Here is a 16,519-nt window from a genome sequence, read left to right on the forward strand (position 1 = left end):
TTATTTTTACACATGTACGGAATCCAGGTAAAGGGTCAAACAACCCATGAAACATGAAGTCCACTGGTCATGGGACTTACATGTAGGCTAAGCACGTGCAGACTGCACAAAACAAAACATCACGGTGCACATTTTTGAAAGAACAGTACTAAGATTAGTAACAAGTGTCCATTCCCCCACAACGTGATGAAACTCAATTGCAATCTTGCATTCTTGAGTCTGCAACCTTAGGAATTTGGCGACTGGAGGTCCCGCTGGGTGAGAGGACTTTTAAGAGCGAGCCTTGGGCCAGCCCACTCTTCATGGGGCAAAGAGCACCTGAAAAACAGTACTAGGAAGGGGGTTCCGGATATAACGGAGTCTTACGCACAGGCGCCTTAGTCAAAGTCTGTTCTTACTTTTGCTTTTGTTGCTTTGCAGGCTCTGAGCTCTCCAACTCTGCCAGCCCACAGCTCAGCCCAGGGGACGCTTAGACTGCAGGCAGGCAGCCGGCCGCTAGAGGATCTCTAACTCTTCCCAAAGAACTGAGAGCTGAAGAAGCAAAATGGTAGCCTCCTCTCTCGCTGTCCTGCGAACAAGCAGGTTGTGCCAATGGGGCTGGAAGTGCCGGGCGCGGCTGCCAAGGCCTCAGCCGATCGGTCCGGGTGGCTGGACCGCTTGGACTCCTGCGCGGACAAATGCGACGCTGAGCCTGGAGCCCGCGGGCCGCAGCTGCTGGGACGAGCCGTTGAGCATCGCCGTGCACGGCCTGGCCCCCGAGCAGCCCGTCACGCTGCGCGCCGCCCTGCGCGACGAGAAAGGCGCGCGCTTCCGTGCCCACGCGCGCTACCGCGCCGACGCCCACGGCCGCCTGGACCTGGCGCGCGCGCCCGCGCTGGGCGGCAGCTTCGCGGGGCTCGAGCCCATGGGGCTGCTCTGGGCCCTGGAGCCCGAGCGGCCTTTATGGCGCCTGATCAAGCGCGACGTGCAGACGCCCTTCGTGGTGGAGCTGGAGGTGCTGGACGGCCACGAGCCCGACGGCGGGCGGCTGCTGGCGCGGGCGGTGCACGAGCGTCACTTCATGGCTCCCGGGGTGCGGCGCGTGCCCGTGCGCGAGGGCCGAGTGCGCGCCACGCTCTTCCTACCCCCAGGTGAGCCTCCTCCTTCCTTCCCTTTGCTCAAAGTTCCTCTGTGATTTGAAGTGCAGAGAAAGGTAGCTCCCGATGACCCAGGACTCACGGGGAAAGAGACTGGACTGGACTGGAAGGAGCCTGTTGTGATGATGATGCTCTTTCCCTGAAGCTGGTCCTTCGTTCAGCTGCTAATAAGGGGAGAGACTCCCTAATAATGAAGTCCGTAGTGTTACACTCACCCACCCTCAATTTTGTTTTAGAATTTCTTCAGTTTTTCCTTGTGGTGGCGTGGGAACTCAAACTAGGCAAGCACTCTGCTACTGCGCCCAGTTTTTCAAACATTTTAACATTTTCTTGGTTTTTAGCTGTGTGTGGAAGTTCTAACAGATCAGGCAGGAGAATCAACAGGACTCAAGCAGTGAGGGGTGAAGGAACCAACTCCCAGGAGAGGCCATTTAATGTCATGCCATTGAGATAAACTTCACAAGGTTGGGCTGAGGGTGTGGCTCAGTCCGTAGAGGGCTTGCTTAGCCTTTGAGTAGCCCAGGATTTCACCCCCAGCACAGCATAAACTGGGCACGGTGCAGCACTCAAAGGTCGAGGCAGGGTATTCAGAAGCTCTGGGCCATTTTTGGCTACATAGCAATACTAGGTCCTGCTGGGCTGTTTGGTGGTCTGCCTCAAAACAAAACAAAACAAAACAAAACAAAACAAAACAAAAAGGCAAAATAGGCAAAAATCAACAAGATATTTAAAGGCCACTTGTGAGTGGTTACGGAGAAGTGCACCCGAACCCACGGTAGTGTTGAAGTAGGGACCCACAAGGGCTTCTGTCATTCAGTACTCGTCTGTTCCTGAGCAGGTGCCGGCCAGGTGCTTGCTGGGTTATTGTTGAAGTTGGACAGGGAGAAGACAAGCCTCCCGATTCAACTGGTAAAAATATTAAGGACACAAAATCAGGCAGAATGAAAATGCCAGCCTTTTGGAGTCTGTCCGCGTGTTTAGCAGAATGTATTTGAGATTCATGGGGTCTTCTACCCACCGGGCCTCTGCTTTGATTCATTTGCCAGGTGAAGGATGTTAGGTTTATTGCAGCCTGTGGAGATTATGAATGAAGCTGTTACAGATGCTTGCAGAGACGTTTGTGTATGAACCAGAATTTTCACTTGGGCAATTAGGTGTGGGATGACTGGGTCACATGGTAAGAATGGGTTTAATTTTTTTTTTTTCGAGATAGAGTTTCTCTGTGTTGCCTTGGCTGTTCTGGAACTTGCTTTTGTTATAGATCAGGCTGACCTCAAATTCATAGAGATCCTCCTGCCTCTGTCTTGAGAGTGCTGGGATTAAAGGTGTGTGCCACCACTGCCCACTGCATTCTATAGGCTACCTGGTTTTGCATTTCATCAGCATGGTTGCTGCATATCCTCACTGGCAGTTGGCACTATCAATTTCTATCAGAGAGGATAGTGGTGTGTGTGTGTGTGTGTGTGTGTGTGTGTGTGTGTGTGTGTGTGGTGTGTGTGTGGTATGTGTGTGTGATGTGTGTGTGTGTGAGAGATGTGTGTGTGGTGTGTGTGTGTGGTGTATAGTTGGTTGTTTTTACTCTTTGCTCTTTTGGGGACCCACCACTTGGCTCCCAAATAAACACACATGGGGGCTTATTCTTTCTTATAAATGCCCGGCCTTACCTTGGCTTATTTCTTGCCAGCTTTTCTTACATTATCCTATCTACCTTTTCCCTCTGGGCTTTTACTTTCTCTATTTCTGTGTATCTTTTCTTTCCTTCTTATTTCAGTCCTGGCTGGATAGCTGGCCCCCTTTTTTCTCACTCCTGATCCTCTCCTCCCAGATTTCTCCTCTTCTTTATCCTCTCTGCCTGCCAGCCCTGCCTATCCTCTCTCCTGCCTCACTATTGACCGTTCAGCTCTTTATTAGACCATCAGGTGTTTTACACAGGCAAAGGAACACAGCTTCACAGAGTTAAACAAATGCAACATAAAAAAATGCAACACATCTTTGCATCATTAAACAAATGTTCCACAGCATAAACAAATGTAACACATCTGAAAATAATATTCCACAGTGTGTGTGTGTGTGTGTGTATGTTTGCAATCAAATTTAGTATGCCATACATGCTAGATAGCACTCTGCCCCTAGACCTTAGTGTACTTTTAATGTTAAAAGTAATATGCTCTTTGTAAATGTCTGTGGATTTGAGTCTTAGATAGAGTGGGTAGAGAGGAAAGTGAAATTATCCTAGGCCACTCTAGATGCTTAGAGACAAGAGTTCCTTCAGTCTCCTGATGATCAGTAGAAAACATGCTCATCCCGGATTAAGCAACAAATGCCTATTAATTCCACTGTGAACATTTTCAGTAATGTTTAGTTCTGTTTCTTCCCCAGAGCCTGGGCCCTATCCTGGAATCGTGGACCTTTTCGGAGTTGGAGGTGGCCTTCTGGAGTATCGAGCAAGTCTGCTGGCGGGGAAGGGTTTTGCTGTCATGGCTCTGGCTTATTATAACTACGATGACCTCCCCAAGGGCATGGAAACCATGCGCATAGAGTACTTTGAAGAAGCCGTGAACTACCTGCTTAGCCACCCCGAGGTTAGATCTCCTCAAGTTTTATTGGCCCCTGTCATATCTCCTCGTCATGTGCTTGATTTCACAGAATGAGAGAGCTGATGACAGCCTCGCTCTCTCTATTCACAAAGAGCCCAAGACCCCTGGAGGTTTCTAGGTTTGATTCAAGTAAAGGGAGGGAGAAAGACAGGGCCATCCCCAGCCAGTGCTCATTCAGATGACGTGCTCAGCAGCTCTCGCCTGCCTGTGTCCCCGTGTCCCTGTGTGTGTCTCTGTCCCCGTGTCCCCGTGTCCCCGTGTCCTGTGTCCCCATGTCCCCGTGTCCTGTGTCCTCATGTCCCTGTGTGTGTCTCTGTCCCCGTGTCCCGTGTCCCCGTGTCCCCGTGTCCCGTGTCCCCGTGTCCCCGTGTCCCGTGTCCCCGTGTCCCGTGTCCCCGTGTCCCGTGTCCCCGTGTCCCGTGTCCCCGTGTCCCCGTGTGTGTCTCTGTCCCCGTGTCCCCATGTCCCATGTCCCCGTGTCCCCGTGTGTGTCTCTGTCCCCATGTCCCCGTGTCCCCGTGTCCCATGTCCCCGTGTCCCGTGTCCCGTGTCCCCGTGTCCCGTGTCCCCGTGTCCCGTGTCCCCGTGTATGTCTCTGTCCCTGTGTCCCCGTGTCCCCGTGTCCCCATGCCCTTGTGCGAGCACTGGGTGAACTTGACAATCAGCGGCAGCAGACCCGGGTGCTCTGAACTTTGTAGATCAGCACAGCACCGGCTGATGGTAATCCTTGCTTGTGTTATAATTTTATAATCAGAACTTCAAGTGGCTGGAAGCGTTGGCGCTCTTGGAGAAGTGGAGCCAGTGTAGGCTGCGTCTAGAGAGACGTGGGAGACTAGATTTTGCCAATTTTTTTCTTAAATTATTGACATTGTGTGTGTGTGTGTGTGTGTGTGTGTGTGTACGCACAAGAACATGTGTGTTCATGAGTGTGTGGAGGTCAGAGGACACCTTTATGGGGTCAGCTCTCTCTGTCCACTTTTATGTGTGTTCTGAGAGTCAAACTCAGGTCATCAGGCTTATGCGGCAAGTGTTCTACCCACTGAACCATCTCACCAGCCCTGATTTTAACAAATTCTAATCCTGTGACTTTGGGACCTCTGTTTTGTCCTTTAACAAATAGGGTAATTACGCCATCACTTAATTCCTAGTACTTCCGTGCAGTATAATATTTGAAAGTTTCAAGGGTGTTGTTATTGAAGCCACAAGAGAAGAAAAAAGATTGTTGGGAGAGGTCAGCCAAATGATCTTTTGCTTATAGCCCAGAGGACTCTGGGATTCAGGACAGGAGCGGTCCTTGTGGGATGGTGCCAACCCAAACCACCCAGAAGGCACTGAGCAGGAAAGTACAACAAACGTCTCCTCACTGGTTTCTCAGGGATCCAGGGTAGAGAACAAAGTCATAACTAGTGTGGCCTGGGGCACAGGGCTGTGAGGAAACAGATGAGGCCCAGAGCTGGGAGGACCTCAGGGGTGCCAGCTGAGAGAAGTGGGAAGGAGAGGAGGCCGGAAGTAAGTGTGGGAGGCCAACCCTAGAGAGAGAGAGAGTGGACAGCATCCCAAACACAACTGGATTGTGTAGGACACTCGAGAGCGGCCATGGGCACAGGCAGGCTGGGGAGTGAGAAGATGAGAGATTCCCCCTGACAGCTCCTGTTTTCTCACCGCAGCATGGAGAGGTGCAGGTGGAGGGGCAGGTGGGGTCTCAAGAGGCCGAGGAGGTAGGAGAGGCTGTGAGGCGGTCCTTTGGGGATGTGGAAAGGGAAACCCCAGTGCTGTGTGGCAGGACTGGTGGGCCATGTGGGTGCCGGTGTCAGGTAAAGATCAGTCAGCAGGAACGTGCATTTTTGTTAGCTCCACTCAGGCCTGAGGAAGTGAGCCGGGGATCTCACCAGGATTAGCCCTTTTCTGGGCCCCTGACCAAGGGTTGGTGGTAATAAAGGGGTGGAAAGTCCTTGCAAGGGAGCACTATGCCGATGAGGCACAGACTCAGAAGTGGAGGGGCTGATGGGTGAACGAACGTGGGCGATCTGCAGTGAAAGGAGGGTCCTCAGGCCTCAGCAAGGTAGAAAGGAGTGTTTCTAGAAGGGCTAAGCAGGAGGGAGCGAAGGTGGTGGCCAGAAGATGCAATGCCTGAAAGTAAGTTTTTTTTCTGTTTTTTGTTTTGTTTTGTTTTGTTTTCGAGACAGGGTTTCTCTGTTTAGCTTTGAGCCTTTCCTGGAACTCACTCTGTAGACCAGGCTGGCCTCGAACTCACAGAGATCCACCAGCCTCCGCCTCCCGAGTGCTGGGATTAAAGGCGTGCGCCACCACCGCCCGGCCTGTGAGATGTTTTTGAACCTAAACCAGTTCGTGCTAGTGACAAGAGCTTTGGGTGATATAAGTGGGAATGTCTGGTATCGTTGGGTTAGATGAACAGGAGTTTTACGTCTGTGTGGTAAGGGCCATCACGTGGTTGTTGCAGTCACAAAGAATGATGACCAGTAACTTGTGAAAAGAAAGCTATGGCGAAGGAGTAGATAAATGTCCCCAGGGTGTAATGAGGTTGTAATTAGATGGAGCCCAGGTCTCAGCTTACTTCCTCATTGCTTTCTGGCTCTCACAGTATTCCAGGACTAGGCCTCCATTTTTCATTTGTTTCTTTCTCAGGTGAAAGGTCCAGGAGTTGGGCTGCTTGGCATTTCCAAAGGGGGCGAACTTGGCCTTGCGATGGCCTCCTTCCTGAAGGGCATCAAAGCTGCTGTCATCATTAATGGCTCTGTGGCTGCTGTTGGGAACACCATATACTACAAGGATGAGACTATCCCTCCAGTGTCTCTTCTGAGAAATCGAGTCAGAATGACCAAAGATGGCCTCATGGATGTTGTGGAAGGTCTGCAAAGCCCTTTGGTAGAACAGAAGAGCTTCATCCCAGTGGAAAGGTCAGATACGACCTTCCTGTTCCTTGTAGGTCAGGATGACCACAACTGGAAGAGCGAGTTCTATGCCAATGAGATCTCCAAACGCTTGCAGGCCCATGGGAAGGAGAAGCCCCAGATCATCTGCTACCCGGAAGCGGGGCATTATATTGAGCCCCCTTATTTCCCCCTGTGCAAGGCGGGCATGCACCTCCTGGTGGGGGCTAACATCACCTTTGGAGGGGAGCCTAAGCCTCATGCCATGGCCCAGTTGGATGCATGGCAGCAACTCCAGACTTTCTTCCACAAACACTTGGGTGGTGAGAGTTAGAGGTGACTCCCAAAATATTACCCATTATCTGTTGGTTTTGGAGAAAACCTCAAATATACTATCAGAGTATTAGTTCTGGTTAGTTTTTTTTTTTTTTTTTTTTTTTTTTTTTTTTTTTTTGGTTTTTTCGAGACAGGGTTTCTCTGTGTAGCTTTGCGCCTTTCCTGGAGCTCACTTGGTAGCCCAGGCTGGCCTCGAACTCACAAAGATCCGCCTGGCTCTGCCTCCCGAGTGCTGGGATTAAAGGCGTGCGCCACCACGCCCGGCTTAGTTCTGGTTAGTTTATCTGGACATATTCTGATTCCTTAAAGTTTTTTCTTTCTTCAGTTTTTTTCTTTCTTTTCTTTCTTTCTTTCTTTCTTTCTTTCTTTCTTTCTTTCTTTCTTTCTTTCTTTCTTTCTTTCTTTCTTTCTTTCTTTCACTCTTTCTTTCTTTCTTTCTTTCTTTCTTTCTTTCTTTCTTTCTTTCTTTCTTTCTTTCTTTCTTTCTTTCTTTCTTTCTTTCTTTCTTTCTTTTTGAGACAGGGTTTCTCTGTGTAGCCCTGCTTGGAACTCATTTTATAGACCAGGCTGGCCTTGAACTCCCTTAGATCTGCCTGCCTCTGCTTCCTGAGTGCTGGTGCTAAAGGCATGCACCACCATGCCCAGCATAAGTTTTTTCTTTATATAATAAAGTAAGTGCCTATAAATGTTATCGTTTGTTTCTGCTCTTTTGGGGGCCCTCCACCCAGCTCCCAAATAAGTCACACACAGAGGCTTATGAATGTCTGGCCTTAGCTTGGCTTGTTTCTTGCCAGCTTTCCTTATCTTAAATTATCCCATCTACCTTTTGCCTCTGGGCTTTTCCCATTCTCTTACTTCTGTAAATCTTACTCTTACTCGGTGGTTTGCTGTGTAGCTGGGTGGCTGACCCTTCATATCCTCCTCTATCTTTGGATACTTCTCTTTCTATCCCCCCAGATTTCTCCTTCTATTTATCCTCTCTGCCTGCCAGCCCCGCCTGTCCTTTCTCCTGCCTCACTATTGGCTGTTCAGTTCTTTATTAGACCATCAGGTGTTTTACACAGGCATAGTAACACAACTTCACGGAGCTAAACAAATGCAACAAAAACAAAAGTAACACACCTTAGAATAATATTCTACTACATATGAAGGACTGAGGATCTAGCTTAGTGGTAATGCACTTGTCTTTCTTGACAAGTGTCCTGAGTTCATTCCTCCATGCCATAAGACAACAAAGAAATTAAAACTTTCTTATAAAAATAGCGCCTGGTGAGATGGTTCAGTGGGTAAAGGTGCTTGCTGCCGAGCTGACAACTTGAGATTTTTTTTCTCCCACATGGTGGATGAGAGAACCAGCTCTGACAAGTTGTCTTCACATACACACACTCATGTAAGTAAAATTATAATCCAAATATACTGCCTATGGAAAAAAAAAAGAGTTCTTTTATATCATGAATTAAAGGGGAACCTTAAGAATAAACCTTCTTAATAAAATAAAAATTATATTATATAGAAAATGATAGTGTCCTTCAATTCTTGGGCTAAGGTCACTATTACTATCTTCTTTCAAGAAGTGGTTTTGGAGGCCAGGCGGTGGTGGCGCACGCCTTTAATCCCAGCACTCAGGAGGCAGAGGCAGGCGGATCTCTGTGAGTTCGAGGCCAGCCTGGTCTCCAAAGCCGGTTCCAGGAAAGGTGCAAAGCAACACAGAGAAACCTTGTCTCGAAAAACTGGGAAAAAAAAAAAAAAAAACTTTTGGGCAGGAGGGGGGAGAACAAGGGAATCCAAGGTTGATATGTAGAATTAAATTATATTGTAAGATAAAATAAAAAGAAGTGGTTTTGGGGTGACTTAGGGGCCTCTTTTCAGATGCTTAATGCGCACATAGGCAGCTGTGGAAAGGTTTTGTTACACGCTGTGTCCAGCAAGAACATCAGTTTTCCAAAGCAAACCAACAACGGGAAAAGAATCCCCTTCGAGCGATGAGCTCCATGCCATGACAACTCTTGAGGATGATGAGCATTTAGTCCAGGCAGCAACAGAGCAGCTAGGGAGGAAACAGAGATTCTAGGAATCCCATGTTGTGTCAACCTTCATCCTGTCTGACCGGCAAGGAAGAGAATGTGTGGAAGGAAGAGCTCTTGTCCCCGTACATTAATAATCCACCAGTCAACTATTGGTCATATGAGCACAGCTATTTTTCATAATAGCACATACAGGTTTCTGTACCCATTGCTAGGTTCATGATTGAGCCCCTATAACACAAGACAGACAGTTAAGAGAAAGCTATAGAAACCTATTCAAATTTATTATTATTGTTATTATTATTATTATTATTACTATATTTTTTAGACAGGGTTTCTCTGTGTAGCCCTGGCTGTCCTAGAACTGACTCTGTAGACCAGGCTGGCCCTGAACTCACAGAGATCTCTTGCCCCTGCCTCCCAAGTGTTGGGATTAAAGGCATGTACCACCACCACCACCTGGTCTCAAATTTATTATTATTAATCACACCTGTCTATGGGTGTCTGTGCCCATAGAGGCTAGAAGACTTCAGACCCCATGGAGCTAGAGATACAGGTGGTTGTGAGTCACTCAACGTGGGTGCTGGAAACTAAATTCTGGTCCTCTGTGAGAGCAGTACATGCTCTTAATTGTTGAGCCATCTCTCCAGCCTCAGAAACTTGTTTAATAAAAGTGATGCATGAAGTGATTCAGTGGGAAAGGGTACTGGCTGCCAAGCCTGACAACCTGAGTTCCATCCCTAGATCCCACATGGAGGAAGGGGAGAACTGACTCCTGCAACTTGTCCTCTGATTTCCACGTGAGCACTATGACACAACCTGCCCCCCAACATGCAAATAAGTAATTGAAAACATTTAAAGTGTCGCAGAGCATGAGGGCCTTCAGGAATGACAACCCAGGACTGGAGGAGGGGCTCGCTTAAAAGCACACTAAGCATGAGCCGGAGATCAAGCCAGAGTGTGAGTCTCAAGCAGCATTCCTCCGTGCCTTCTGCTTCAGAGTCCTGCCCCGAGTTCCTGCTCTCCCTTCTCTAGAGTGCTGGAATGTTGTGCAATATCCCTTTACAGTGTGTGAAGATGCGTCACTGGGATTGGTTTCATAAAAAGCTAAGCGGCCAATAGCTAGGCAGGAGGTATAGGCGGGACTTCTGGTCAGAGAGAGCTCTGGGAAGAAGAAAGGTAGAGTCGCCAGCCAGACAAGGAGAGAGAACAAGACATGTAGGAAGAGAGGTAAAAGCCACAAATCACATGGCAACAGGTTGATGAATAGAAATGGGTTAATTTAAGTTATAAGAGCTAGTGGGACGAGCCTAAGCTATAGGTTAACCTTTCATAATTAATAAGTTTCTGTCTTTTTTTTGTGAGCCTGTGGCTCAAAGAAAAATCTGTCTATACTGGATTGTGGCCCGGAAGTGTCAGCTAAATAAATCCTTTCCTCCCTAATTTGTTTTTGGTCATAATATTTGTCACAATGTCAAAATAAAATTAGAACACTAGTTGCCAGAGGCTGGGGGGTAGGGTTAGAGGAAGGAGACTAGGAGGGGTTGGTTGTAGGTACCATATAGAAAGTATAAATTCTTGGGTTCTGTAGCACAGTACAGTGACAATAGTTAGTGGTTTATTGCATCCTTTTCTTTCTTTTTTTGTGCTGGAGATAATCCTTTTGCTATTTTATGTGTATCAGTGTTTTGCCTACTTGCATGTCTGTGCACCACCTGCATGCCTGGTGCCTGCAAAGGACGGAAAGGACATTGGATCCCCTGGAATTTGACTTACAGATGATTGTAAACTGCAATGTGGTTGCTGGGAGTTGTACCCTAATCCTTAGAGAGCAACTTAGTGTGCTTAACCACTGAGCCATCTCTTTAGCCCTGATGCTAGAAAGCAAGCACACCATGAGCAAAGCATGCACTCTACCATTATACCCATGTGGCAGTCTGAATAAGGCCCCCATAGGCTCATAGATTGGAATGCTTAGTTATCAGGGAGTGGCACTACTTGAAAAGGATTAGGAGGTGTGGCCTTGTTGGAGGAAGCTATACCTGGAGGTGGGCTTTTGAAAGCCAGGCCCAGTGTCTCTTCCCTTCTTCCTGCTGCCTGCTGATCCGGATGTAGAACTATCAGCTACTTCTCCAGCACCATGTCTGCCTGCACGCTACCATGCTCCCTGCCATGATGATCATGGACTAAATTTCTGAAACTATAAGCAAGCCCCAGTTAAATACTTTGTTTTTGAAGAATTGCTGTGGTCATGGAGTCTCTTCCCAGCAGTAGAACACTGACTAAGACAATTCCCAAGTTCTATTGTGTATTTCAAAACAGTTACAAGGACGGGTTTTTAACATTTTCAACAAAGAAAAATGATAAATATTTGCAGTAATTGATATAACAATTACAGATTTGAACATTATATACTGTGTATATGTACCTCATAAATATATATATATATATTCATTATGTATCAAAAATAATGTAAGTCCACCAGGTGTGGTGGTGCACACCTTTAATCCCAGCACATAAGGCAGAAGCAGGTGTATCTCTGTGAGTTTGAGGCCAGCCTGGTTTACAAAGTAAGTTCCAGGAAAGTCAGGGCTACATAAAGAGAGCCTGTCTCAAAAACAAAAACAAAACAAACAAAAAGAATGTAGGTCTTAATTAATTCATGGGTTAATCAATGAAGGAATCAGAAATGATCAACGTAATTTCATAGATGGGGAGAGGCAGGAACAGAATGAAAAGCTGAGCAAAGCTAAGTGGATGTCTGTGTTTTGTTGGTCATGTGCATGCTTGCTACTTCATGATTTCTTGATTGAAGGGTATTAGAAATCCTCAGTGCAGAAGTAGCAGAGGGGGGAAGCTGAACTTGGGCAGTCCTCGAATTAGACATAAATGTAGGGTGGCTCCTGCACATACATACATGTACCAAAATAAAAATAAAATACATTAAAAAAAAAAAAAAAGGAAAGAGCGCTGAGACCCAGTGGACGTGATGAATGTTTCACCTACTTAAGAAGGCACCACCTTCAGCTGGATGTCCTGAGGGAAGGAGACTCCCCTTTCTAGAAAAACCGGTCTAGGGACATGATATTTTTAAGATTGTGGTAACTTCCACTCAGTGATTTATAAAAATAAGCCAATAAGTTTTGAGGCCTGGAAGAAAATAAAGTATTTCTAAAACACTCAGGCAGGTACACCTGGCCATTCTGTTAGGTGTCCAACCTGGGACGTTCACCGGCAGGGACAGTTTTGTGCTAAAGTCAGTCAGGAAAATTTGGCACTTTTCCTTCCCTTTCTTCATCTGCATTTGATGACCAGAATGACGTCTTGATGTGGCACCCTTGGACAAGATGATCTAAAACTCTGCTTTGTCTATTTGATGGGAAAGAACAAGAACCATCACTCAGTGGAACATCTAGATTGAAATTCTCTCTCTGCTAGTGGTGAACAGAGGATCAGATATTTCCTCCACAACCTGACAAGACTGGAAAGATGTGTTTCCTGGCGACAGGTTCAAAAACAACTCATACTGCCTGATTGCCAAATGAGCCCCATCTACATGTAAGGAGAGAAGTGAGGCAAATGCAGATCCAAATCTTTTTAGATCAGCCTTGAAGGCAGAGGGCTTGGAACGGTAGAAACCTTCAATAATGTAAGAGGAAGGACTACCTGGGAAGAAAATTTACAGCTAAAGCTAGAGGTGGGAAGATGTGGGATGAGAGCGCTGTGTTTCCTGTCTGTTTTCTGGCTTTACAGAAAGAAAGCAGGACAGGCTGTGAGCATCAGTGAGCCTCCTCCACACCATGTCCTCATTCTCCAGTTCTCTACTCCCACAGGAAGCTGAAGGACACATTTGTTTAGTCCCTCTCCATAAGTCACCTCAGAGTGTCTGGGAGGAGAGGCTGGAGCAGGTGGAGGACACCAGAGCTCCTGAGGGGCTGGTACTGAGAAGAGGCCCAGTGACTGTGTGGGATATCCAGTGCCACACACAGCCTGACTCCCTCCCGGGGCTCTAGATGGCATGAACCACTAGGATGAAGATGGAAGGACAGACTGACAAGGCTGAGCTAGGAGAGAAAGTCTTCCAGGGCTCTCTCCTGGAATGGGAATTAGGAACCTGGTTACTGTTTGATGAGACCATGGAGGTCACCAGGAGCCTGATTCTGGGAGATGTGAGAAAAGCTGCAGTCAGGGAATCAGGAATGATCCAAGGAGGCCTCTAAGTCAGCCTGAGGTGGGCTGTTCATTGTGCGGTTACTCTTCACTAAAATGAAGAGAACTGATATTCCATTCCCCACAAAGATTGGTGTAAGCCAGCGTTCCACTCTGTTTCTGAAACAAATGCTTGACCCCGTTACCTGGTCAGACGTCCTCGTGATTTCCTAACATTACATCAGTGAAAAAAGTCACCAGTGTGGCACCTGATAGAGTTACCCTTCCAACCTTCTGGGTAACTTAGAAGTAGGGTAAAGTTCATGGCAAGCTCTCAACTGGGTAACTTCTGTTCAAAGCTCTGGGAAGTGAGCCAACAGCAGGATCAGCAGGATAATGTCTTTGTACCCAGGCAGCCAGTGGCTGTGTGGGAAATCCTATCTTCCATTTAAGCTAACCTCTCTGAATGGCGGTGTCCCCCTTTCAGGACAAAGGATGCAAAGAGAGGACCTCAATGCCTTACTTCCCATGTTCCAAGTCTTAGCTGTTATCTTAGTTAGGGTTTCTATTGCTGTGAAAAGACACCATGACCATGGCAACTCTTATAAAGAAAACATTTATTTAGAGTGGTTCACTTACAGTTTCAGAGGTTCAGTCCATTCTCATCACGAGGGGGAGCATGGGGGCGTGAAGGCAGATGTGGTGCTGGAGCCGTAGCTGAGAGTCCTACATTGTACAGGCAACAGGAAGTCGACTGAGACACTGGGCAGAATACTGAGTATAGGAGACATCAAAGTCTGCCCCCACAGTGACACACTTCTTCCAACAAGGCCATACCCACTCCAACAAAGCCACACCTCCTGATCATGCCACTCCCTTTGGGGGCCATTTAATTCAAACCACCATAGCTGTCAACCCATTTCCATGAAGGACAGCTAGGGGAAGTCTGAGATCCTAAGCAGATGTCTTCACCTGTTATAACAGTGGCGGGGGTGGGGGTGGGGTGGAGGGGGTCGGGGGGTGGGGAGGACATGCTTGTTGACAACAGCTGTGCAGGTCCTCTGTGTGGGTGATGTCAGCACATCATTGTCAGATTGCCCATTTCTAGGAAGATTAGAGATAAGGGCCATGGAAGGGGGTGAAGCTGATAATACAACATGGAGGGATTCTTTTCTGGTTCCAAATTGTTGTTCAAATCTTAGATGGGGGGTTGGGGGATTTAGCTCAGTGGTAGAGCGCTTGCCTGGCAAGCACAAGGCCCTGGGTTCGGTCCTCAGCTCTGAAAAGAAAAAAAAGAATCTTAGATGGTCTTTTAATAAAAAAACCCAGATTTCATGGTGAAAGCTGAAAGATCAGAGAAGCAGAACAGCCAACCAATAGTTCTTACCTCTACAAAATCCTCAGCCTAAAGAGAGTGAGTTCCTGTTTCCTCATGCCTTATATACCTTTCTCTGGCCTGCCATATTACTTCCTGGGATTAAAGGCATGTGTGCTTCCTAAGCAAAGGCATGAGATCTCAAGTACTGGGATTAAAAGTGTGTGCCACCACTGCCTGACCTCTATGTCTACTCTAGTGGCTGGCTCTGTCCTCTGATCCTCATGCTGTGGATATCACTCTATATAAATAAAACACTGATTGGCCAGTGGCCAGGCAGGAAGTATAGGCGGGACAAGCAGAGAAGAGAATTCTGGGAAGTGGAAGGTTGAGAGGGAGAGACACTGCCAGCTGCCACCGTGACAAGCAGCATGTGAAGATGCCGGAAAGCCACGAGCCACGTGGCAAGGTATAGAGTAATAGAAATGGGCTAAATATAAGAGTAAGAGCTAGACAATGATAGGCCTGAGCTAATAGTCAAGAAGTTTAAATAATGTAATCATCTGTGTGTTTATTTTATAAGTGGGCTCTGGGACTGGCAGGAGTTGGCGGGAGCTGGAGAGAAATTCTCCAGCTACAAATGGCGCCCCATGTTGGGCTCCAGATATTGGTGAAATTATTAAGGCCACTCCATGTAGTTAAAAGGGAGATTTACTTAATGGCGTAACTTACAAATAAAAGGATAGGTAGGTTGCGGGTTCTGTGAAGGACGCGGTGCAGTCCGGCGGTGTTTTCTGGAGAACTCTCCTTGGTCTACCTCTAGCTTCCACTGTCCAAGCAGGAAGAGAGTGCGGTGCATTCCGATCTGGTCTTCAGGGCCCTCCCTAGGCCCCGCCTTGTAGGTGTGATAGTTACCGAAGCCTCAATGGGGGTTGGAACTTCCAGACCAAAGCTGGAATGGCTACCCACTACATCCTCAGGCAAGTTTATTAGGGTACACAATAGACTACCATATAAGGCACCTTAGAGGCAGGTGGGAAATCCAAGCAGATATATGGAGAAAAAAAGAAAGGAGAGGAGAGGGAGACACCAGCTGCCGCCAAAGAAGCAGCAACATGCCAGCAGACCGGTAATGCCACGGCCACGTGGCAAATTATAGATTAATAGAAATGGGTTAAGTTATAAGAGCTAGCTAGCAAGAAGCCTGCCAAAGGCCATGCAATTGGTAATTAATATAAGCCTCTGAATGACTGTTTTATAAATGGCTGTGGAGCTGCGGGGATGGGTGGGATCCGGAGAAACCTTCCAGCTACACCAAATGCCACCTTGACCCGGGAACCTTTGTCTTTCCCTAGCTTTGAGAATCCTTCCTCTATTGTTTCATTGAGTCAATTTTCTATGACCTCAGCCTTTCATTCTTCCTTGGGTATGCCAATCAGTCATACATTCAATTGATCACTTCAGGGTTTTACTCTTATTATTTATTATTGTGTATATATGTGTATGGCATGCATATGTAATTTGGGCACACATGCCATGACACTGTATATGACAGTTAGAAGACGATTTTTGGGGTTTGCTCTCCCCCTCCACTGTGGATTCAGGGATTGAACTCAGGTCACCAGGCTTGTGCAGCAAATGTTTTACCTTAGCCTTCTAGCCAGCACTATTTATTTTCTTGAGACAGGGTCTCACTCTATATCAGAGCTGGTTTAAAATGCCCCATACAGCATAGGCTGGCCTTGAACTTACAGAAATCCTCCTAACTCAGCCTCCCAAGTTCTAGGATTACAAAAGTAACCTACCACAAGAAGCCGGACATTTGTCATGTAGTGCAATCCCAAAGATCTTGAATATTCTCTTGCTGCTTTCTTGTTTTTCTTTTGCTTTTGTTGAATGTAATATTTTCGAGGCCCCTCTACAAGCTCAGATAGTCTTTCTTCCTCTAAATCTGGTTTGTTGTTGTCAGAACTTTCAACTAAGTTATTCTCTTATCCGACTTGCTGAACATTTCCTTTCCCAGACAATGGAAGAGCATTTAATTCTTCACTAGAGAAGGGCCAGGTCACAG

The 16,519-nt window shown here is 47.2% G+C and overlaps 2 protein-coding genes across 5 annotated transcripts in view; one reads left to right on the forward strand and one right to left on the reverse strand.

Annotated features, from left to right (window-relative positions):
* Positions 1 to 793, reverse strand: part of Heatr4 (HEAT repeat containing 4) — a 34,466-nt gene extending 33,673 nt beyond the window's left edge. Inside the window, exon 1 of one of the 3 annotated variants that reach the window (XM_076551033.1) lies at positions 399 to 793. The gene's annotated coding sequence lies outside the window, so the exon portion shown is untranslated. Of the gene's footprint in view, positions 1 to 80 lie in introns of all 3 variants that reach the window. The other 2 variants (XM_076551036.1, XM_076551037.1) reach the window with 2 other exon arrangements.
* On the forward strand, positions 545 to 8,810 carry LOC143268462 (acyl-coenzyme A thioesterase 1-like). 2 transcript variants are annotated; one of them, XM_076551041.1, is made up of 4 exons: positions 545 to 1,130; positions 3,516 to 3,718; positions 6,380 to 6,562; positions 6,681 to 8,810. In XM_076551041.1, exons 1-4 carry the CDS (start codon positions 545 to 547, stop codon positions 7,029 to 7,031), a joined length of 1,323 nt encoding a protein of 440 aa, XP_076407156.1. In that variant the 3' UTR covers positions 7,032 to 8,810. The 2 variants fall into 2 exon arrangements, with proteins under 2 accessions (XP_076407156.1, XP_076407155.1); XM_076551040.1 differs by having other exon boundaries at positions 6,380 to 7,646.
* The last annotated feature ends 7,709 nt before the right edge of the window (positions 8,811 to 16,519 follow it).

The sequence above is a fragment of the Peromyscus maniculatus genome, chromosome 14, assembly GCF_049852395.1.
Source record: "Peromyscus maniculatus bairdii isolate BWxNUB_F1_BW_parent chromosome 14, HU_Pman_BW_mat_3.1, whole genome shotgun sequence".
NCBI classification, from domain to species: Eukaryota; Metazoa; Chordata; class Mammalia; order Rodentia; family Cricetidae; genus Peromyscus; species Peromyscus maniculatus.

Excerpts from the sequence above, each read along its gene's own strand:
- LOC143268462 (XM_076551040.1), top strand. The coding sequence starts at position 545 with ATGGTAGCCTCCTCTCTCGCTGTCCTGCGAACAAGCAGGTTGTGCCAA. Across the intron at positions 1,131-3,515 it reads CACGCTCTTCCTACCCCCAG|AGCCTGGGCCCTATCCTGGA; the intron begins GTGAGCCTCCTC and ends TTTCTTCCCCAG. Across the intron at positions 3,719-6,379 it reads ACCTGCTTAGCCACCCCGAG|GTGAAAGGTCCAGGAGTTGG; the intron begins GTTAGATCTCCT and ends TTTCTTTCTCAG.